At 40.1% G+C, this 25,011-nt stretch overlaps 1 protein-coding gene across 1 annotated transcript; it reads right to left on the reverse strand.

Annotated features, from left to right (window-relative positions):
• Positions 1-6,714: 6,714 nt before the first annotated feature.
• On the reverse strand, positions 6,715-18,954 carry ELOVL3 (ELOVL fatty acid elongase 3). Its single transcript, XM_044299135.1, has 4 exons — positions 18,857-18,954; positions 13,940-14,071; positions 11,777-11,928; positions 6,715-7,787 (listed from the first exon to the last, which is right to left on the reverse strand). Exons 1-4 carry the CDS (start codon positions 18,952-18,954, stop codon positions 7,366-7,368), a joined length of 804 nt encoding a protein of 267 aa, XP_044155070.1. The 3' UTR covers positions 6,715-7,365.
• Positions 18,955-25,011: the final 6,057 nt, after the last annotated feature.

Here is a 25,011-nt window from a genome sequence, read left to right on the forward strand (position 1 = left end):
CACAGATGAAGACAGAAGAGATGCCAGCTGCGCGAACAAGTGGATTAAGGTGAGTTAAAAAAAAAAAAAAAAAATAAAATTTTAACCCCTCCAGCCCTATTTTACTTAGCATTCTGTATTCAGAATGCTATTATTTTCCCTTATAACCATGATATAAGGGAAAGTAATACAATCTACACAACCTTGAACCCAAACCTGAACTTCAGTGAAGAAGTTCGGGTCTGGGTACCACAGTCAGTTTTTTATCACGCGCGTGTAAAACACATTGCACCCGCGTGATAAAAACGGAACGCAATCGCACTCAAACCTGACTGCAATTGGGTACCTACTCACGTGGGTTTCCTGCAACGCATCCGGACATGCTCGTGTGAAAGAGGCCTTAGGATACTAGAGGTTGTTTTGCTTTCATTTTTCTTCCCTATCTTCCTTGAGCCATAACTTTTTGATATTTCCGTTCACATAGCCGTATGAGGGCTTGTTTTTTTGCTGGACAAGTTCTACTTTCTAACTTTCCGTTTGTGGCAAAACTGACCCATTCCCTTAATTCTCTGGGTCAGTACGATTACAACAATACCCCATATGTATCGTTTTTTTAAATAATGTAATAATGTTATGTAATAAGATGCAGGTCTCTGCTGTTTGAAACAGCAGACACCTGCAGGCCATGACGCCCGCTGCATGTGTGAGCTGGCGCCATGTTTGCCTATCGCTCCAGCGCCGTACATGTACGGCGATGGTAGTGAAATGGGTAATCAGTTTTGTTTGTGATTGCATTCACTGCGGGAGATTTATCAAAACTGATGCAAAGGAGCTCCTTTGGAAAATGAAAGATAGAATCTGTTTGGTTGCTATGGGCAACTAAACTCGTTTTCCTTTTTACCAGTTTTGTTAACTCTCCCCCAGTGTGTTCATTTTTTCTGTCCAGATTGTATGCGTTTTTCACACTCGTGAAGAAAAACTGAATAAAAATCTCCTGCAACCATCAATGAAAAATGCATTGCATCCGGATGCCTACCATTTTTTATGTAAGTTCCATTCACATCTATGGAGCCAGAGCCGTGAGAAAAACGCACAATATGGAGCATGCTCCGATTTTTCCTGAATACAGAGATGATGTGTTAAAAATGACAGACCCATTGAAATCAATAGGTCAGGATTCAGTCCAGATGCTATGCGTTCGCTACACACGTTGCATATGGACAGAAAACTCCCTTGTGGGAACTTATGCAGTCTCCTGCTAATTAAAATCATATGGGCTGAATGAAAGGGCTCATGCACACGAATGGTTTTTCTTTCCGTGTCCGTTCCGTTTTTTTTTTTTTTGCGGACCCTATATGGAACCATTAATTTCAATGAGTCTGCAAAAAAAACTGAAGGTGCTCCATGTGCATTGCCTTTCCGTATATCCGTATTTCCGTTCCGCAAGAAAATAAAACATGTCCTATTATTGTCCACATTACAGACAATAATAGGACATGTTCTGTCCGGAAAATACGGCATGCACACGGACGTCATCAATATTCTTTACGGATCCGTTTTTTTGCGGACCGCAAAATACATACGGTCGTGTGCATGAGGCCAAAGAAAGACACTGATAAAATTACAAAAAAAAATAGAAAAATGGATCTCACATCCACATGCTATACATGCTTCTCAGCACATTCATAGATCAATGCTTGGCATGTGGATGTGCGATCAATGTTTCTCTTATTTTATACTCACACAACAGTATGTTCTCTGTTGTACACATGGACAGGACAACTATTCATGTGTGTGGGTGCAGACGCCAAATGGATGTCCACACAGAGAGAAATATGTCCCTTTTTTGTGAATGTAAATTGAATAGCTGTCTACATCTAGCCTAAGAAGAGGATTTCCAGTTAACCAAATGGCTGTGTGAATCTAAGAAGGGAATTTTTTGAACTGTACAACATGTCTATATCAGGTATGATATAATATTAATCAGTACAGAATTAGTAACCATGTCAATATTGGAGGTATGTCTGTGTGACCTAATGTGTGACTGAAGCTAAAGGCCTGTTTAACAAGGTGTAGTGGACTGTAGACCATATGACTATTCCCTCCTTATTTGATATTCCTCTATTTCTTTTTATTACACGAAGAGCAAAGGACTTTGAACAGTTTGCTCCAGGCAAAGTGCCAGAAATTGTGACACACCTATGCACACCTGCAGAAGCAATGCAGGATCGGTTTCGAGCTTCAGTCTGACAGCTTTACATGATTTGTGAGGAACTCAATTGTAATATGAAGGAGTTGCCCAATATTGACTCGTATAATCTTTTGTTTGTATGTAAAGATTATACTGGAATTTTACATTCAGCAATAGATAAATGGCATTGAAAATTGGATATGCATTATGTCAGTGTTCTAGACATGAAAAGTTTAACTATTTGTTTACCTTTAAAGGGAATGTGTTAGCAGTTTTGATCATGCCAACTGTTGATAACACTAGGTAGGGATGAGCATGACAAACATACCTTTTGTGAAACATTTAGATTAAGGGGTAGTGTGAATATGAAGTTTTATTCTTCTTGATTCTTCTCCTGCTAGTGCCCAGGGCAGGGCTACACTGTGAAGTGCTCTCTGCATTGAGCTGATTCACGGTCCCACCCCCCCCCCCCCCCTCTGCTCTCAGTGACAGCTCCTGGTTGGGTTGTGAAGCAGCTCAATGCAGAGAACAGAGCATTTCACAGCGAAGCTCTGTCTCCTGAGCATTTGCAGGAGCAGAATCTGTCAGAATAAAACTTCATTTTCACACTACAGTACTGATAAAAGCTCCACAAAAATGGTTGAACTGCAATCCTTACCTCGTGATGTTGAAAAACTGCAGACAGATTCTATTTAAAATAAGTATATAAGCACTGCGAGACTGGAAGCTCCTAGCCTAGGTAACTCCTCGCAAATTAAGTCCCAGCAGGTATGTCAGGTATTTTTACTGTATATAGAGTTTGATATTATCACATAGTATACATGTGTTTGCTTTACTCATTCTTACTACTTTTCTCTCTTTTTCTTCAGATCACATTCCATACACCAACAAGTATAACTTGTTTTGAAATAAAGGGGTGGAAAGCATCATTAAAAGGCTGTGGCAGTTGGCATGTCAGGTGTGGCAATCGGCATGTTAAGATAGGTTCACAGGGATGCAAGTGAGAGAATTTGCAGGAGTGTGGAGGCCCAGCTGCCATATTCCATCACTTAATGAGAATAGGTGATGAAGAGTTCAAAGCCAATAGTCTTGGTGGTTCAGTGTATTGAAGTTGTTAATGTGAAAATCCCTGAGGGTTTAGGCAGTAAAGGGGTTAATGTAAGTATCCCTGGTGGTCTAGGGCAGTAAAGGGTTGATGTCTAAATTCCAGGTAGACTAGGGCTATAATGGGTACATGTCAGGATCCCTGGTGGTCTAGGGCATGAAAAGTATTAATACAGGTTCTCTCTAGAGGTTAAGTATAGTGAAGGGATTAATAGCACCCATTTTCTAGCAAATAAATCACCTCATATGTCCCCCTAGGCTGGGTTCACATGTTGAGGCTAGATTGCAGGAAACAAGGTGTTTTGTAGCAAAATTGAACTCCGGTAACAATCAAACTGCTTTGATCTGTAATCAATGTGTGAACCCAATACATCACTGAAATTATATTCGATATCACAGCAGGGCATGAAAAAGAGGATCCTGTGGCTGTACTAGGACATAGCACTGATCCCTGTCACAGTGACTAGAGAATCTTCTTTATTGGCCAAGACAGTTTAATTGGACACATACAAAAAATATATTCCACACGACACAAAGCTGTAAAACATAAAAAATCCTTTATTTTAAATTAATGTCACAAATATAAAGGGCACTTGCTTGTATGACATATTTGTGCATTAGTTCCTGATCAAAAAAATAAATTTGTTACTCTACTGTATATATACAATTTACCTGATAAATAACAACCTTATCATATTCATATTCCAATGCACTGATTATTCTCTATCAGAAAATGGGATAATTCACAATATGGTGATAAAATATGTCGATCATGAGAAAACCCATTTCTTCATTGAAGAATTGCTGTGCACAAAGATAATAGGATGCCAGCTGGAAACTTTCACTGGGCATTGGGATACTCCACTTATTTCTTCTGTTTTCTATCTATTCACATATGATCCAAGTCCATGTACCACATGCTATCTGTATGATAAATCTATATAGATACAAACCTATATAGATACAAACCTGATCAATATTGGACTACGAGACAACAGTTTTTTGTGCAAAACCTTATAGTACGTTTTTTTTACGTGGAAAATGTGTGCAACAGGTAAGCGCAATAAACGTGAATGTTATCATACCAAGGAACCTTTCCATTTAAAACTCAAGTGAAGACTTGTATGGGCTATCCCATGAAGATAACCACTGTCTATATGTCCTATTAGGGCATAGGAACATCATAGGGGGACTACACTGCTTGGGGTCAGCTGCTGTTACTACTTTATGGTTATCCGTAATAAGACAACCCCTTTAATTCACAAATAGAACAAGTTTATTCCACTAGTTTTGAGCACCATTTAGTATTTAACATGTTAATAAATACTTTTATGATTAACAAATCTACTTAACATTATGGTATAAAGGGGTTAGCAGCACACTACAATTTTTCAATAAATTAGTGATATTTAAATGCTATGAACACTTTTAGAAGAGTTTTTTTATTATTATTGCATTCTACTTATTTTGGGCTAAAAATCTTTTTTTTCAATTGGTCTTTATTTAAAAAAAAAAAAAAAAGATTTCCCCAGAAAAGCTGTCATCTTCTGTGTATTTACAGTATAGTGTGCTTTCTTTTTCCAGTCAGGAAAATGATCTGATAGCTGTCTGAACTCCTGACAGCTCATAAACACTTATTATTCTTATCAGAATTGAGATATAATGAGTGTTTATGTGCTGTCAGGACTACAGACATAAGGGCTTCACATTAGCTGCCAGATAAGTTCCCAGATCAGGACTGCTACCCTGCAAATACACAGCTAACAGCTATGCTGGGAAAATGGCTGAAAATATTTAATAAAGACCAATTGAAAAAAAAGTTTTTTGCTCTAGTCTTTAAGTCTACAAAATACATCTTCAAAAAGTACAGGAGCTGACATAAGTAGATATTAGTACACTCACTATACAGAATATGAAAAAATAATTGGTTCAAGACAAGAGCTACAATGCCAATTATATATCATGATATAGCTACTATGCAGTAAGGTGAATATGGGCCCTGGTGCTTGAGAGAGTCCAATAATACCTAATACTAGTACTGTAAAGAGGTTATGATGGTGTTTAATGTGGTCATAGCTCTCTTACTATACAAATGAATACAAATGTACTTCTTGATAATTCCTACAGAGTGTGAAGTGATTGACTCATGAAGCTTATGAAGTAGTACAGATATTACACCACGGCCAAGGAACTGTAAGCTACTGCTCTATTCTTAAGTATCATATAGTAGCATCATTGCCCCAACCACTGGATAGAAGTCACATGACCATTATGGCCTTTGTCCTAATTCAATATAATACCTGAATTGTTATGTAACAGTGTTATTTGACTGTAAGCAATGATGTGTCTTCATAAAAACATAATTGTCAGCATTTGTAATGTCGAATGCCATATTATGGAGCTACTCTTCTAGGGAAAATATTTTTGACATATATACATTCACCAGGTTATAGGCCTCTTTCACACGGGCATCATATTTTTGGCCCGGATAAGAGGCGGGTGCGTTGCGGGAACACCCGCGATTTTTCTGCGCGAATGCAAAACATTGTATTGCGTTTTGCACTCGCGTGAAAAAAATTGCGCATGTTTGGTACCCAAACCCGTTCAGTGTTCTGTAGATTGTATTATTTTCCCTTATAACATGGTTATAAGGGAAAATAATAGCATTCTGAATACAGAATGCATAGTAAACTAGCGCTGGAGGGGTTAAAAAAAAATAAAAAAATTTTTAACTCACCTTAGTCCACTTGATCGCGAAGCCCGGCACCTCCTTCTGTATCCTTTGTTGAATAGGACCTGTGGTGAGCATTAAATACAGGTAATGGACCTTTGATGATGTCACTCCGGTCATCACATGGTACGTCACATGATCTTTTACCATGATTCACCATGGTAAAAGATCATGTGACGTACCATGTGATGACCGGAGTGACGTCATCAAAGGTCCTTTACCTGTATTTAATGCTCACCACAGGTCCTATTCAACAAAGGATACAGAAGGAGGTGCCGGGCTTCGCAATCAAGTGGACTAAGGTGAGTTAAATTATTTTTTATTTTTTTTAACCCCTCCAGCGCTGTTTTACTATGCATTCTGTATTCAGAATGCTATTATTTTCCCTTATAACCATGTTATAAGGGAAAATAATAATGATCGGGTCTCCATCCCGATCGTCTCCTAGCAACCGTGCGTGAAAATCGCACCGCATCCGCACTTGCTTGCGGATGCTATGCGATTTTCACGCACCCCATTCACTTCTATGGGGCCTGCGTCGCGTGAAAATCGCACAATATAGAGCATGCTGCGATTTTCACTCAACGCACAAGTGATGCGTGAAAATCACCACTCATGTGCACAGCCCCATAGAAATTAATGGGTCAGGATTCAGTGCGGGTGCAATACTTTCACCGCATGCATCGCACCCGCACGGAAAACTCGCCCGTGTGAAAGGGGCCATAGAGTTGCATGGGACTCCATGTGAAGCCATATAATTTCTGACTTGTGCATGAGGCCTAACTGAGACATTGGGGAGCACAATGCAGAGGTGCTTGTCTGCCTATGCATGTCCAAATAGCGATAGATCTCAATGTATGTATGAAACTTAAACATATAATTACTGTATGGGTGTGCATAAGTAGACAAACACATGTGCTGCATATAAAGTGGTCTTAGGGACCATCAGAGCTGTTGACAAATTCTTCATAAACCCTATGTAAAGCTTTGCTCCTGCCTTATTCTTGTTTTATATGTAGTAGTGTTCCACTGACAGTATCTTAACCAGTCAAATTCTGAAGAAGGTACAAAATAAACTTTAAAATGTATGAATACCTATATAAAAATAAATTGTTGGGCATTGTTTACTGCTGGCACGACTTTCAGCTGCAGGATGCATATGTGGGTGTAGGTCTATTCTGAGAATTTCTAAAGATAACTATCACGGCACACCAAACTACTGAATCTACTTATAAAATTGGCAATAGGCATATGACAAATATTGTATAGAACATTACTCAATATATTAATATAATATGTAGTCCCTAGTCACATTTTACTTTAGGAAATGTTAGCTGGTAGAAATGCATTTCATTTCAGGTTAATCACCCTTATTTTTTCTAGGGGGTTTCATGTAAGAATTATAAAAGAAGCTGCAGAAAAGAATAAAGTAGCTTAAGTACATCAGCGTTGACCAGAAAATGTTCTCCAATTTGCTTGAGCATATCCCACTTTGCATCCATTTATACACAAGGACATTGACTAAAGTGCCCATAACCATTTGTAAGATCTGGGTGAATGTGATGAACATGGCACATGGACGTGGCACGTGAATTCCTGCAGCACGCAGTGTATAATAAGAATACATGAAGGCATGGACAGTGTAGTTCATGGTCATGAACCAACCTCCTCCAGCTACCGTATCTTTATACGTGTACCAAGAGTAGAGCAACACAGTGATGTGATGATACCAGTGAAGGAAAATTAGCTTTTGCTTGCGTAGGACAATGAACAAAGTGTCACCTGTGAAGAAAGGGAGAAAATGTTAATCTATAATTTAATAAACGAAACAAATTGTAGCAGAATCGACCTGATCTATCTACAAATCAATGTTTTTGTGTGCGAGCTGACCAACCAGAACGGTCCCATAACCCATTGTCTGTTTTTCTTAGAACCACGCAACAACAAAAAAAACTTTTCGTCTGCTACTGGGCAAAAACCATTTGTCCTACACTAAATTGAGTGTGTGGATTACAAATCTGAAGTCAGAATTATTGTAACACTCACAAAATTTTGCTATGCACAAGTATGCCTAAATGAATTAAGCACTTAGAAAGCATTGAACAATTTTTGACAGAACGAGTTTTACTCCAACAATTACCTGATCTACATCAAAGTTTGCATAGTAAACAGTGTATGAAAATGTAATGGAATAACAAAATTTCAAAAAGTCTCATTTTTCAGTTTAAAAGTCTTACTTGAGCAAGGCCCAGTACTGTTAAAAGTGCTTCAGGCATCTGCTTTTGCATTTGTGAACGGTTATATTTTCCCGTTGCAAAAAACAGTAGTAGTCCCCCATCATGTTGGGATTCTAGCAGCCTTGATACCTGTTCTCCCTTGTAGAAATATCTTTATGGAACCGCTCTCCATGTTCGTCACTTACGTGTCCCAAATTGGGTGGGAAAAAGTCAAGATGGGAATGTAAGAAATGCACTTTCAATGACATTCGGCAGCCAAGTTGTTCATATGCTGCAAGCATGTTGTCTACTAATTCAGCATAGTTTGCAGCTTGTCTGTTCCTAAGGAAGTTCTGCACTGCTAGCACAAATGCATCCTAAGATTCAAGACGCAGGCTTTGCATGTATTTAACCCTTTAAGAACCTCCGCGGTACATGTACGGCGGAAGTCCAGTCCTCAAACATGGCACCCTCTCGCACGTGCAGCGGGCACCATAGCCGCCGGGTTTCTACTATTTTAAATATCAGAGACCCACAGCACATGTATGCGATCAGCCATAAGGCTGATCGTATACATTTTTCCTTTCAGATGCGTGGTCAAATGTGACCACGGCATCTGTGCAGTCCGGAAGTGGAAGTCGCTCATTTCTGCTCCAGTAACAGCGTTCCCCAGCTGAGATCGGGGAACCTGTTACATTGATCTAATAGGCTGAAGCCTCAAGCAGGCTTCGGTGCTTATTAGATGACTATACCAATACATCACTAGGTGGTAGCATTGTATTAGTATAGTACAAATGAAGTGTTCAATGGTGTCTATATAGACATCAATGAACACAATAGGCAATCTAATGATTGCCAGTTATTGTCACCCAAGGTGACTTAAAAAAAGTTTTTGCAAATAAAACCCCCACTTTCCTTAAAATAAAAATATTTAAACAATAAAAAAAATAAACATCATGGGCATCGCCGCGTGCAAAAATGCCCATACTATTAAAATATAACAATATTAATGGCATACGGCAAATGGTGTAATGGGAAAAAAAATAAAAACTGCCAATTTGCCATATTTTGTCACTTCAACTACCCAATAAGTTTTTTTTTTTTTTAAGTGATCAAAAAGTTGCACACACTTCAAATGGGTATCACTAAAAAGAACAGATCAGCCCCGTACACATAACTACAAAAAAGTTATAGGGGTCAGGAAATAGTTTTTTCCTCAAAGGTTTTAATTATTTTTTCAGTATTAAAACACAAGAAAAAGGGTACTGACCTGTAGAATAAAGATAACAGGTCAATTTTACTGCATAGTGTACAGTGTAAAAAAGAAAAACCTTTATCAGAATTGCGTTTTTTTCTAATTCTACCCCATTTGGATTTTTTTCCCCGCTTCCTACTACATGGTATGCAACAGTAAATGGTGCCATTAGAAAGTACAACTTGTCCCGCAAAAAATAAGCCCTCATAAGGCTATGTGAATGGAAAAATAAAAAAGATATGACTATGGGAAGGTGGGAAGTGAAAAACGAAAATGCAAAAATGGAAAATTCTAGGGTCCTTAAGGGGTTAAAATCTTGACGTGTCAAGCATATTTTGAGTTCATATTTGCAATCAGCGTGCTCATTTTAGTATAAATCACGTTTTTCTCTGAGTAGCAAAATCATTGTTGTGTGGTGGGGGGTAGCATAATATAGAATGGGCTACTTACAAGCAACCCCTGTGATTTGTTTAAAGGGAACCTGTCATCAACGCTATGCTGCCCCCACTCAGAGCAGCATAAAGTTATGACAGATGCACTGATTTCAGTGGTGTGTCATTAATGAGCTGAAAGTAAGTGGTTGACGAGAACCAGCATTATAACTATTGCAGTATAGGCCTTGAAAAGAGTCAAATCTACCGGAGAAGAGTAAGAGTTATCCATAAGCCACTGCTCTCCCCACCCATCTGGTGATGACTGACAGTTTTCTCCCTAGAAGAGAACTGCCAATCATCACCAGATGGGTGGAGGGAACAAGAGCTTATGAATAACTCTGACTCTTCTCAGGTAGATTTGACTCTTTTCAAGACCTGTGCTGTAATGATTATGATGCTGGTTCTCGGCAACCCCTTACTTTTAGCTCCTGAGTGACACACTCCTGAGTGACACAAATGTGCTAGGATGGCACTTCACATGACTGCTAGTGGAGTGCTAGTGACATGCCCTTCAAGGTCATGTGGTGATGACCACTTCCAATCTGGTTTGGAACGAGACAGTGGCACTATAACTATGGGACTACGGACAGGTGGTGGGACATAGCTTTTGACCACTGGGGTTGTTGGCTACTAGGTCAGACAACCCCTTTAAGTACAAGATTAACTTTCAAGCAAGGGTTCACAACCTGCAGCCTGGCGGCCACATGTGGCCCGCAATGGCATTCTGTGTGGCTTCCAGCCATCTGGTCACAGATAAGAGGAGAGGCACACGGCAATGAAGCAGAGATGCCAGTATATATTGTCACAGAGGGGTCACCTGACCCCTATGTGAAACTTTAGAAAGAAGTAGATGAGGAGGAGTCGGGGCCATGCAATTTTCATTGTAGTTCATGGGAGTAGAGAAACACTTGGCTCATTTCATCAATATATGAGGATCAGGATGAAGAGATGCATGCGTGGTCTTTTCCTTTGTAAAGTAGGAATCCTAAAAGTGTAAACATTTCATCGGATATCTGTAGCATATATTTTCAATAGGCCAGAAATTTCTCAGATGGTAATGTCCCTTTAAGTACTAATACAGCCCTTGTGATTGGTTCATGCTGAAAATGTGGCCCTGGGAGCAGAGTAGATTGTGCATCCCTTAAAGTCAACCAACCTTAACGTAGAAATACAAGAAATGTTTGTTTTTATTTCATTTGTTTCACCCTAGATCAATGCCAGTTTTGATGGTCTTGATTGACTGGTCTGTCTGCATTCTTCAAATAATGTAGCACTTTGCTTTCTGAGACATCAAATGATATAACACCCCCCATCTTTAGAATAAAGCAAGCCATTTTTATGATGTCTGAGTAAAATCACATATTTGTCATCTTTTTTTTTTCATGATTCATCATTTTTTTAAGTTCTTACTTACTTTGCCCGTATGCTCAGGGTGATGACCTTTATGGCTGCTATGACTATGTTGTTTTCCACATTTGATACATTCCTAATGATGGAATGTGATCGAGATCGAGATCAACCCCCATGTACAGTACACAGTCTCTGTGGAAATACTATATAGTCACGAGCCTACAAGTTTTTACTCTGAAGTGGTGTTCAGCTTGACTGGGCTCTAGAAGTCATCCACTTTAAACTCGCAGTTACAGATGTAGCAGTCCTCATCTTGATTTCTAAAGTGTTAAGCAAACAATGCAAAGAAACGTAGAATTTACTTTTTCAGTGGTCTTTCAAGTCTAGAGCTGCTACATCTGTACTTGCTTTTCTTTCCATCAGCATAATTTTTGGGAATGAAAAGCACATTTAGAGGAGTAAAAAGGTCTGATGAGAAAGATCATTTTACCACTGACTTAAAAGCCATGAACTTACCAAGCTCAGGAACTTTACTGAGGGCGAAGGCGTATGCCCAAAACTTGCTAACAGGCCCAATATAAAAACCGCGGTCACAGACAGATTGCTTGAACCCATTGGAAAGGAGTATGTTGCACATGTACCAACCAGTGCGGATTGCCCCAATGATACTGAAAACAGAATATTAAAAGCAAGAGTCACATCATCCATTCAGCCATTCTTGTTCATATGTTGTGCTTATATAGCCACCATCATATACTTCAGCGCTGTACAGAGATTGCCAACATGCTCATCAGTCAGCACCTTCACAGTACAGAGTAACAAGTGCTTCTGTGGAGGGAGAAACCTAAAGGGGTTGCTGTCCTTTGCTATTGATAGATCAGCATGACTTACCCTAGCAATGTACCAAAAGGACGAATTTAAATATATAAAAAAAAAACATTTAGTAAGAAACATTCTCATTTTTCTTTTTAGGAGTATTCTGTTTGGTCCTCAGGCTCAGACTAGCCCGCAGGGGAACTAGGGAATCCTTGGGTGGGCCCCTGAGCACGGTGGGTCCCTAGTCCCACAGCCCCTGCACAAGTGGCACAGTAGACTCACTACACTACATATAGAAATTCAGCATACAGCATCTCAGACAACTTATGTTCATGTAAAAACCTGGATAGATTATGTAACAAAGTACCTAGTTTATTATTATAGATGCATCTGGTGGCTGAGATGACGTCTAGGCTAGAATCAGGCTAGCCTTTACCCTCTTTCCCTAGGGACCTGCCCTTTCAAAGTCACCGCAGGGACCCCATCATCAATCATCCTGTAGTGTCTTGCTGCTGCTGCAGGTAGTATTTGCGTGGACATGCACCCTAAAAAGCCATGCATCTAGGTGTTCATCACATAACCAGGGCAGATTTTATCCAATGGAAGTAAAAAACAAAAACAAAGCAATTTGATCATTGAGTGCTAGGATGGTTGAATTGTTGGATTGTTGGACCAATGACAGCTGATACAATTTTTAAAGAATTTTAACATGTATATTGCAATACACTTGATAATGAAATCATCCTGTGACCATTACATCCTAAAAAGTTAAAGCTGATTGTGACCAATGATAATTATTCCTGGGATACTGTCGCTACACCTCACTATCATTGTTGCACTGAACATATGTTGTACTCTAAAAGACAGACAGCACCACTAAATTATTTATCTGGATCTTTTGTCTCAGAACAATATAGTAAGGCAATGAGTTGTGAAACAAAACGTGTAGGTTTCCACTGGGTGCAGCATACAGGACAGTCAATATCCAGAACAAGACTCTCAGATAACACAATGACTTGAAACCAAAAGCACAGGCCTCTACTATAACTCCGAATGTCTTTATTTTCATATGGAGAATGGAGGACTTCTCTGCCAGGGGTAAGTGGCTCCAAAGGCAGCCTCAAATGGGTTGTTTTCTACTGAGCCTTTAGATCCACTATGGTATCAAAGCCTGGACCCACGGGAGGGTCCTCTGATACTCGGGTGGGCCAGTCTGATGTGTATAGAGCTATTCTCACCTATAAGCATTGCCTATCTCCATACGTATACCACCCGACAGTCTACATGGCCATGTATAGAGGCTGTGCAGCTCTATTAACTACAGTACAGGCTCTGTGCACTTAACTGTTAGGTTGGATTCACATCTTTGGTACCTTCCTCTCAGACTCTATAATGAAGCTAGAAAAAACTGCACAATATTTTCCAGTAAAATTATAGAAACCATGACAGAAACCCAACAGACCCCTAAAGGCTGGGTTCACATCTGTACTATTATTTCTATTTTTCTGTTATTTTCATTTTTTTATGTCTATAAAGTAACAATATAAATTACAATGGCATCTGATGGATCCTATTGACTATAATAAGTGGTTTTCCATCATGGTTTCCATCATGATGTCAAACAGAAATTCTCTACACCTGCCCTGAAGCCAGCTGACTTCAAAGAAAATCTATACACAGAGGTCCATTGTAAGTCAATAGGGGCAAGAGCAGGAGTGATTGTGAAATACCGAACACTAATGCAGCTCCATAATGGATTATCTGGAATACATTACAAGTATCAGATAGACATGGGCTGGAAGGGAACATCATCAGTTCATTGTAAGACAAATCATGGACATCAACATCCAAAAAACAACTCACCTGAATATTGCAAGGGTAAAGGACCAAAGGACCAAAGGCCTGCGCAGTTCAAACCCTCTCCTTTGTTTCATGACACGCTGTGCTCCAAATATCACAGCAGCGTATAGAAGTGAGAAAAAGAAGGACTTACTCCTGTAAGAGAAGAGCATTGGTTACAAAAGTCAAAGCGAAAACTAGAACTGAATACAAGAGCATCAGAGGGTAAAATAAAGCAAACCATATTCAATATGATCTTCAGAAGATTGAACTCCAATTCAGGTCCATTTTTAACATATAGTAAAAATGCTTTTAGGCATGTGCAAGGCTTAGAAACGGCCAGAGGAGCAAGAGTTTTTGCACCACTGGACATTTTTAGCACTCAAAGTTGGTTGAAATCATTAGTTGACAACCAGATGGCGACACATTCTTAGTTTCTTCCACCACAACTGTTCTATTTCCTGCACATTATCGTATCATGGAGCTATTCTCTCCAAAGCAGTTATATGCAAAGGTACAGTTGTGTCTCATAGAAGTCTACGGGTATCACAACAAGCCTCTGTATAAGATGTATGATATATAAGGCCTTATTCTATAATAGGATACTGTACAGAGTCTTATAGCTGCACCCAGCTCTATTATGTGCATGTGGTGATAGTTGTTGTGGGCACATTGGTATATGGATGATATACTATATAATATCTCATTCAACATATCATCTATTATCTTATTTATCTGGAACATGTGCATTATTTGTGTACGCAGAGCTACAATACTAACACATAGGAGGAGATGCCGTATATCAGAACTGGTTTAAAAGGAAAACTGGCTTAGTTGCTCATAGCAGCCAATCAGATTCTACCTTTCATTTTCCAAAGGAGTTGTGAAAAATGAAAGGTGGGATCTGATTGGTTGCTATGGGCAACTAAGCCAGTTTTCCTTTACACCACTTTTGATAAATCCCCCCATAGTCTTCAGATAAGTAAAGTCAGCTTTATAAAAATGTATATATATAAATCTGTTATTTGGGAGTGTCCATGTCATTGCTCAATATGTTTATTGATGCAGAATTGAAGCAGAACATGTTTGCTACAAGACTAGGGGATTGAGTTATCAAAACTGGGGCAAAGGAACACTGGTTTAGCTGCCCATAGCAACCAATCAGAGTGACCCTTTCATTTATCAGAGGAGCGCTGAAAAAGGAAAGGTGGAATCTGATTGGTTGCTATGGGATACTAAGCCAGTTTACCTTTTATACCAGTTTTGATAACATTTCCCCTATGTGTCATGTAAGGCTGAGGCACAATTTTATACCTGATGCAACACAACGGCTACAATATTTAGAGCCCTGAAAGATTTTGTTCAACTTTCTTCCCTCCCACTTTATTAATTGTAAGTCTGTAACATCACAAGACATTTCTCATTGGCCAGCACAAGTATGCATGAAGCTCCAGCTTTAGGGCTTATGCACATGGTAAAGCCCATTGAGAGTCCATGAACCTCTGTATAGACCCCTGTAAGGGTATATTCACCCCACATTTTCAGTGTACGTTTGGCTTATGTACGTGGGAGGCATGTACGTACAAATGTATCTATAGGCCCCTATTCACCCAACAAAGACTAATAGAGTGTCTTTTTGGCCTCTGTTGGTCTTGTATCAGGATACCTTTTTTTTTGCTGTATAGAATGGTGTTGCTGAAAACACTGTTCTATATGGAGACTTCATTAATAAAAAGTATACTGCATACTATATATTATTTTCAACATGGCAACTTATGTGCAACATACGCCAGTGTCTGCTTATACTATGACATATGTCAGAGGCAGCCGGCAGAAAATCCTCCCAATTTATACTTCTAATCTACTATGCAAGCGCATTGTGAATTCACCCTAAGCCACCATAACTTCCTCTCGAAGCAATAAAGCAAAGCAAATTCCATATGAATTAATTAGAAAAATGTCCAAAAAGTTCCAAAAATGAAGGTAACATTTTGGGCCCATAGAACTCAGCATCACATAATACAGCACACATTCCAAACTATGGTCATGTACATGAGGCCTCATAGTATTCTTGTATTCTGGAGTGAGTGGCGTAAAAATTCAAAAAGTTGCAAAATTTTCGTGCAAAAAGTTGCAAAGCCCTATTTTGCGAGATTTTTAAGCCAGAGTTCTGGAGTGCAGGGCTTGTTAAATTTGCCCTACAGGATCCTTGCACAGAACAGGGAACTATACATCTATTGCCAGCATACTCATATGAATATGAATATACCAAGAACCAACTGTGCCAGTCACCTGGCAAATATATGACGCATTGCTAGTGAAAGCTGCTGTGTACACATTTAAATAGGCAAATTCAACAGTGAAAATCTGAATGGCACAATGGAAGAGATCTTTGTACCCAGAAGACGTATGCTACAGAATATTCTAGAGCATTCTCAGAACTATGGGAGTGGATGGAATTTGTCAGTCAGGAATTTCCTGAAAAGAGTCACTTTCTCTGATGCTGCTATAATTCAATGATAGAGAAGACTGCTGTATTTCAATCATTTTTCATGGCAAAATTCTACCACTGGTCTCCAACCTGCTGCTTTCTGTTGTAAAACTACAAATCCCAGCATGCCACATTCTGAGAGTTCTTGTTTTATAACAGATGGCTTGTTTGCATCTGTTTGGGGAGCAACAATATATTATGTTTTTACAAATCCATCATATATAATATTGCTTTCATTTAAAGGGGTTATCCGACCCCTGAAATCCCCCCCCCCCCCACCCACTGCCCAGGATCCTCACACACAATGTACTTACCTCGCTCTCCGGCAACAGCATCGCTCCCGATGCTGGCACTGCCGCTGCTGCATCTCCCCGTTGCGCGGATTAAAACATCCGGCATCGGGGGGCAGCCAACAGCAGGCGGTGATGTGGATGAGCCTCCCTAGCGTCACCTGCGATTCTAGGGAGGCTTGTTTCCGTCACCGCCTGCTATGGGCTGCTCCCCCTGACACTGGATGTGTTTGAGGGGCCCGGGCATATGGGGGGGGGGGGCATTTCAGGGGTCAGATGACCCCTTTAAGACTACTTTCACACATGCGGTAAGGCTATCCGGCAGCACCAGTTTTTGTCTGGCCGAAATCCGGCACTCATACCAGAGACCTTCTGGATCCCATTATAGTCAAAGGAGTCTGGTGGTCCTCTGCCAGAATAGCCTGCCGTATAGCTTTACTACAGGTGTGAAACTAGCCTTAGAGTTATATATGTTTTATGGCTCATGCACTGGGCACTGAGCCCGTATAGCAGCGCACAGAGCTCCGTCTTCCAGGCTCCATTGAACTCCTCATGGACCATTATGAAAACCTGTCCACACCTTTGTAGACACATACCAATATGGCCATGCACAAGAGCCATTATTCACATAATTCATAGAGGTGAAGACAAACATGTTAAAGTCAATGAACGATTTAAAAATATTTTCTACAAAAATCTTGATATACATCCCTACGTACTGCACAGTGATGTTATAAAAAATGGTGGGAAAGATGATTCAGTCTAAGGCCTGTTCCTCCACCTTTGAATTCACTGCACCCTTTCACACCCTTGCTTACACACCCATAGCCTCCTTATGCCTTCTATGATGTTACAGGACAGTCATGCTGACTGCACAACATTATGAATTAAATACATAAGTGCATGACAATCTTTTAGTTGCCCTCGTATGTCAAGTCTTCATTTCTCTCTTTATTATATTTATTTCTTGTACGGTCACCATTACTACTCCTGCAAGAACTGTCGCCCCCCATTTCTAAACCCCTGATTGGCAACTACGGAGACATAGTCGATGCATAATCACAAATATTTCCCTGCTGTTTAGACTCATTCCTTGTGGGGACTATAATGGTGGTCGCATCAACCGGCTTGTTAAAAATCATATAGAACTAAGGAATAAGGTAATAGAATTATGGGGGAAGTGCAGTACTATGAGATATTCCCCCACACTGTGTTGATATCTGGTAGTAGAAGTCAGAACAGTCCGGAGAATGTCACAGAGAGTGACATCACCCACCAGTGTATGCTCGTCCACCCCACTCTGAAGCAACGGGTCAGAAGAGAGAACATCCACAAAGAAAATGGAGGCTAGGTGAGTTGTAGAGATGAGTGAAGTATTGAAAAATTGGATTTGGCTGCTTTACCGAATAAAAAAAAAAATTAGCTTTGTGACGAATTACTTCACAAAGCGCATTTCTTTGTAAGTAGTGGGTGCGCCGCGTCCCATCATTGTACCCCTCATTTGCCACCTTCATAGCTGATCACAACATCTGACATTAATAACACAGTGTAAAATAAAATAAAAAATCATACTTACCTCCTCCGTTTGATTGGGAAGAGCCAGCTGCCGCATCTTGATTAAAGCTCTAGCACAAAATCTCGCACGGCCCATGATAACGTCATCACGTTGTCCGCTATGGTGACGTCATACGGCACCACGCATGGGATTTTGTGCGAGATCTTCAATCAAGATGGCAGAGGCCGGTTCTTTGTGCTCAAATGGAGGAGGTAAATATGATTTTTTTTTTTTACATTTTTTATCGCCATTCAGGGAAAATAGATTCGCTATATAGCAAAGCACGAGGAATTTTTGATTCGCGGCAAATTGAATTTTCCCTGAAATTCGGTATTAATTGGCTCAATACTAGTAGTAGTGGGAGCCCAGAATGACTGTCTAGTCAAGAACTGGATGGTGACTATAATTTTATTAACCTTTGCTGGAGAACCTAGGGTACACTTCAGAATTTAACCAATATAATACAAGGCTAATACCAGGACTGCAGGTAATTCTCATAACTAGGAGTTAACGTTAAGTTAACATGGAAATAGAAAATTATGTTAATAAATGGCTAAGCTTAAATATAGAGTATATGGTTCAGACCCATCCATATAATCACTTACCAGTTCTCCTGCATCCACTGAATGGCTTCTTGGTCATCAAACCTTTTTTCAAAGTCATATGCCTGCAGAAGAATGACTGAGGCATTGTGCCCTTCCATGTCTACAGTGCAAATGAACAAGTGTGCTCAGTCCTGTGTTACTTCAGGACAGTACCGGCAAGGTAAAGCCTGTTTAACCAGTATCACCACTACCGGCACCCGCCCCTTTTACTAAGTACACTACCTCACTTATAGTATAATGTGCAGATAAGCTCACATCAGTTACTAAATCGTTAGTCATTACACAACTGTCTACTGTATGGCCTTGAATATCTGAATATACAGTATGAAAGCTTGCCACATGCAACTGCTACAATGCATTCTACTCTCATGCATTGATATATTAGCACTACTGACATGCTGGTACTTACAGTTCCACAAACAGACAGAATGGAGAATGTCATACTCTAGAGATAATGAATGAATACATATAAACTCATTTTGACCAATTTATAGAACACATCATGCAAAAGGTAAATGGATATAGACATAATGGGGGTCATTTTTTAACCTGAAAAATGCCTATATTAGGTGTACTTCAAGCGAGTGTTTCTACACCCTCATTTTAGCAAATGGTGGGGGCATCTGGACCCCCACCAATCAAAGCCTCTGTTATGTCACTATGCATAGAAGATGTTTTTAAGGTACACTTTAGCGATAATCAATTTTTTTCCATAGTGCTGAAAACAATTAGTTCCATGCAATGGAAATCTCCATCAGAAAACAACTTGTTCCTGAACACAGCAGAACCACATAGACTCAGTGGAGCAGATTTAGTAAGGCTACCTTCACACTAGTGGCAGCCTTCTCCGGCAGGCTGTTTGTAGTTTTATTCCGGCCGCCTCTCGGCATATTTGCAGTCAATGGGGCTGGAACTGACCTCTGGTGGCACGCGTGCCCTAACAGCAGCCTAAATCCGGCAGTCTGATCACCTGCCAGAACAGCCTGCTGGAGAAGGTTGCTGCTAGTGTGAAAGTAGCCTTAGCCTTTCGATGGCATAAACTTACACTGACTGTCTAGACCTGCACCAAATTTATCACAGTGGCAGATGCTGGATGATAAATGTGGTGCATAGATAAGCTTTTGTAGGTTGCAACATACAGTGAGGAACAGAAGTATTTGAACACCCTGCGATTTTGCAAGTTCTCCCACTTAGAAATCATGGAGGGGTCTGAAATTCACATTGTAGGTGCATTCCCACTCTCAGAGACAGAATAAGATACTGCAAAGAAATCAGCAGTATGTGAAGACACCCTTACAGATTATTGATTGTCATGTGGGATAATCACAGACACCATAAAAATAATACTTTTCACTGATTTTTCTAAGTTGTGTTTAATAAGTGCTAAGAACTATGGACCAACTAGACAACTGGAATTGATTTGCCATCATCTTTTAACAATTTTCAATGAAGAAGCTGCATTAGAAATGCTGTACTCATTTGCATGTAAATCACAGATCTGTAATGACCAAGCTTGGGACCATTTAGTTGCCTTTTATGCACTTATCCCAGGGCTATAGAAACGTTTGATCTCAGGCCCCATCTTATCTGTGAATATGCTTCTGTGTGTAGCAACCATGGTGAGAGATACATTACTGGCCGAACAAGCCGTGCACCTTCTGGTCACTATAGTGAATTGTATACAAACACCATTAGTAAGGTGAGAAAGCTTCCAGAAGCAAATTCTGCATGCTTTAGATGAAACGCCGTTATTAGCCGTGTTTTATAAAGTGGATTATAGACATACTGATTAATGTTAACCTGTTCACGACTGCCATACGGCTATGTACGCAGATAGCACGTATATAAACGCCATGGCAGCTCTTTAATCCAAGCACTGCAAAACGCTTGGATTAAAGCTTCTGCCCCTGCAATGCCACTGTCAGGGACAGTGCAGAGTCCAGTAATGCCATCAAGGGACCAATTAGAGCGATCCCTTGCCGGCAATCGCTTAGATTGGTTAGTCTCTGCAGATCTGAGCCTGAAATCAGGCATTAGCTGATCAGTGCCCATGCCCATCATTTAGACCTCTTCCCGACTGTTCCCTTATAAACGCACCCTAATGCCTCCCCCATCTGCCCTATCCCGTGATCAGTCTGCTTTCCCCCTTCAAACTTTCCAGCCTCGCTCCACATGTGCCTGTCCCTAGCTACAACTATGTCTGCCAATGTCCCCTGCCCCTTTCTGTATTCCCAGCATTCATCTTTACCCCCTGTTGCAGTCCTCTTGAATACTTTGCAAAGGCGTCCAGTGTTGCCATCTATCAGGAAACCTGATAGTACTATACTTTGCCATGCAAGAGCATTGCAAAGTATAGTACAGCTATCAGCCCCACTGGATCTTCAAGATCCAAGTGGGACTTGATAAAAATAAATGTGAAAATAAAAAAAAGTAAAAAAAATAAAATAAATAGCTTTTTTCCATATCCGCTAATTTATAAAAAAAATTACAAAAATTAAATAAACTACCCATAATTAGTATTGCCGCGTCCATAATGACGTGATCTATAACATGATTATGGTACTAATTCCACATGGTAAATGCTGCAAAAAATAAAAAACAATGGCAGAATTGCAGTTTTTTTGCCTCACCTCACCAAAAAAATGAATAAAAAAATCAAAAAGTCATATGCATCCCAAAAATTATACCAATAAAAACTACAGCCCATCCCGCAAAAAATAAGCCCTCATATAACTATGTTGACAGAAACATAAAAAAAGTTATGGGTCTTAGATTTTGGTGATACAAAAAAAAAATGTTTAATAAAAAGTGATTTTATGATATAATAGTGGTAGAACATGAAAAAAAAAAATACAAATTTGATGTCACCATAACCATATCAACCCACAGAATAAAATTATCTTATCAAATATACGACGTGGCGAACCCCATAAAAAATAAAAATAAAAAAAACACTGGCAGAATTGCAATATTAGTCCACTTCAATTTTTTTAAATAAAAAGCCAGCAAAAAATTAACCCCCACACAGCTCAGTCATAAAAATATATATATATATATGGCCCTTAAAATCTATTTCAGCAAATTCCATCTTAGAAAATGCAAGTGCACAGTCGTGTGCATGAGGCCTAAATATTATGAAGCGCCTCTGAGGTAAAAGTAGTCAGTAAATCCCTAAATAAATTCTTTGAGGGGTGTAGTTCCAAAATGGAGTCACTTTTGGGGGGTTTCTTCTGTAGGGGTGCCTTAGTGTGCCTTTAATTATGATACGATATAAGATGTTGCTCCTTTCCTTCTGAGAACTGCCGTGTGCCCGTATAGCTGTTTATAAACACAAATGGGGTGTTTCTGTAAACTGCAGAATCAGGGTAATACATATTGAGGTTCGTTTTGCTGTTAACCTTTGATGTGTTATAGGAAAATCTGTATTAAAATAAAAAATCGCCACAAAAACTGAAAATTGGAATTTTCACCTCCATTTTCCTTTAATTCTTGTGGAACACCTAAAGGGTTAACCTAGTTTGTAAAACTAGTTTTGAGTAATATGAGGGGTGTATTTTCTAAAATGGGGCCATTTATGGGTTGTTTCTATTATGTAAGGACCTAAAAATGACTTCAGAACTGAATTGTTCCTTGAAAAAATGTTAAATTGCTTCTTAAATTCTAAGCCTTCTAACGTCCTAAAAAAATAAAATGTAATTTTCAAAATGATGCCAACATAAATAGACATATAGTGCATATTAAGTAAAAACTATCTAAGGCTACTTTCACACTTGAGTTCAGAGTGGATCCGTCTGAGACGGATCTGCTCATATAATGCAGACGGTTAAAAATATTTCTAAGTGTGAAAGTAGCCTGAACGGATCCGTCCAGACTTTACATTGAAAGTCAATGGGGGACGGATCCGTTTGAAGATTGAGCCATATTGTGTCATGTTCAAACGGATACGTCCCCATTGACTTACATTGTAAGTCTGGACGGATCCGCACGCCTCCGCACGGCCAGGCAGGACACCCGAACACTGCAAGCAGCGTTCAGGTGTCCGCCTGCTGAGCGGAGGCTGAACGCTGCCAGACTGATGCATTCTGAGCGGATCCGCGTCCACTCAGAATGCATTAGTGCTGGACAGATGCGTTCGGGGCCGCTTGTGAGACCCTTCAAACGGAGCTCACAAGCGGACACCCGAACGCTAGTGTGAAAGTAGCCTAATAAGGTATCACTATCGGACTTTAATGCGTTAAAATTCTAATTTAGAAAATTATATTTTTTTCTAAATTTTGTAAAGATTAAAGGTATCGAAAAGTTATCGAATATTACCCCTAACACCAAGTATGAGATGTCATTTCAAAGTTAAAAAGTGACACGTCAGATTTGTAAAATTAAGCCTTGTCACGAAGGTGAAAGATGGCTTGGTCTTGAAAGGGGTAAAAATTAGAAATAATCTGATTAGATTATCTATTAGAAAACTACATTCATTATTTATAGTATATTCAGTATGTTCTCCAATAGCCATATGGTGTTGTGCTGGTGTAACACCCCAGAGTTGTGTTACTAAACTATTTTACCCCGCTACAATCTGTTGAGAGCATTTGCATTGTCATTTTATGTAATTTCATCTTACATCCTCACAAATGTGCATTATAAGCCTTGTTAAATGTATATTGTTGTCATTCTTCATGTTCACCAGCAGGTGGCAGCAATGTGTTAGCAAGGACTTAACTACAGTTTAGTGTTCCTAGACTGGAATAGTTCATTTCAGTTTAGCTCCCCCCTCTGTGAGCGGAGTGGGTTGCTCCCATATCCTGCCTCATGGGGAGAGAAGGAAAATAGAAGTCAGTGTGCCAGCCACCCCTGCTAGGGGAAGGCTGTGTGTGTAGGAGCTCCCAGATATAGGGAATCAAGCCAGGATATTGTCTCGGCTGAGACATTGATCATCATCCCCAGCCTGAGCTCTGCAGCCTCAGCTGCAGAAGCAAGCAGACAAACTCCGGAATTCCAAGAAGAAGCATACCCTGTGAAGATATCTGTGAGTAAAGTCCAGAGACCCAGGAGAAGCCATATTCCTCCTCAGCTAGTCAGTCCCCATACAGCAGAAGATAGAGAGTGCAGAAGCCAAATTCCTGCCATAGTATAGAGCTACAAAGCAGACGTCCTTTCCTGCAAAGCTCCAGGTACATGATAGAGCAGAAGATATATTCCTGCCACACATTGCCAATACCTGCTGGGACCAAAGACTAATGCTGTATTCTGCTTGGATGAAAGCTACAACCAGTAAAGACAAGTTTGAACTTTACCAAAGGTCTGAATCTCAATTTCTGCTGCAAATTCCTCTATTACCCCTACTAGCACTACACTCATTTTATTGCAAGTGAGCCAGGATCCTGGAGTCCAGCCGTACCCAGATAGGAGATACCGTTGACACTATACCACTCCCATACAGAGACATTACACCACTCTGGCATTCTTAACCTGGTACGTGAGTTATAACACCCTTAAAGGGTCCTGTGACAGTATCCTGCGCATGCTGCAATTGGTGTCAAGAACAAAACTATAGACTATTATACCCATATCCTGACCCACTGCATAATTTGGCACCCATGTAACTTTACCCACGGTCCGGCTCATTGCACTGGTCTTTTAGATTCTCCATGAAATCCATGAAGGTTGAGGTCAATGTTGCTGTAGTACCATGGGCAGATTTAGTGGAGGCTGTCCTCTTCAATACTAAGAGCCTATTCACATGGCTGTATTTTTTATCAATGCGCTATCAGCGGGTGCAACAGACAGCACACAAATCCATAGAGGAAGGAGGTGCTATTCACAGGATCCATGCAAAGAAAATCAGAGCATGTTCTATCCTTTTCAGTGTCTCACGGAACCCAGAACTGGAGACAACTGTCTCCAGCGGACACAAGGTCCGCACCGTATATATGGACAAATGGACTTCCCTGTCATCCATGTAGTGCGGTTGTAACAAAGGCTACATATTTTTTGGGGAGTAAAATAATGATGACCTATACTCATTATATCAGTGGCTGTTCAACTCCTGACACCCCAACTGGTCAGCTATTTGAAGAGGCCACTGTGCTCTGGTGAGAATCACTGCCTCGTCCTCGGCCAGTGATGTCAAGTTCATCGGTCACATGACATATGTTCAG

This window comes from Bufo gargarizans, chromosome 6 (genome assembly GCF_014858855.1).
Source record: "Bufo gargarizans isolate SCDJY-AF-19 chromosome 6, ASM1485885v1, whole genome shotgun sequence".
In the NCBI taxonomy this organism is placed as follows: Eukaryota; Metazoa; Chordata; class Amphibia; order Anura; family Bufonidae; genus Bufo; species Bufo gargarizans.

What these genes read in the sequence shown, in the direction of transcription:
- ELOVL3 (XM_044299135.1), bottom strand. Translation starts at nt 18,954, where the DNA reads ATGGAAGGGCACAATGCCTCAGTCATTCTTCTGCAGGCATATGACTTT. An exon ending in CAGTGGATGCAGGAGAACTG is followed by an intron (nt 14,072 to 18,856) that starts GTAAGTGATTAT and finishes CTTCTCTTACAG; the next exon opens with GAGTAAGTCCTTCTTTTTCT. An exon ending in CAGTAAAGTTCCTGAGCTTG is followed by an intron (nt 7,788 to 11,776) that starts GTAAGTTCATGG and finishes CTTTCTTCACAG; the next exon opens with GTGACACTTTGTTCATTGTC.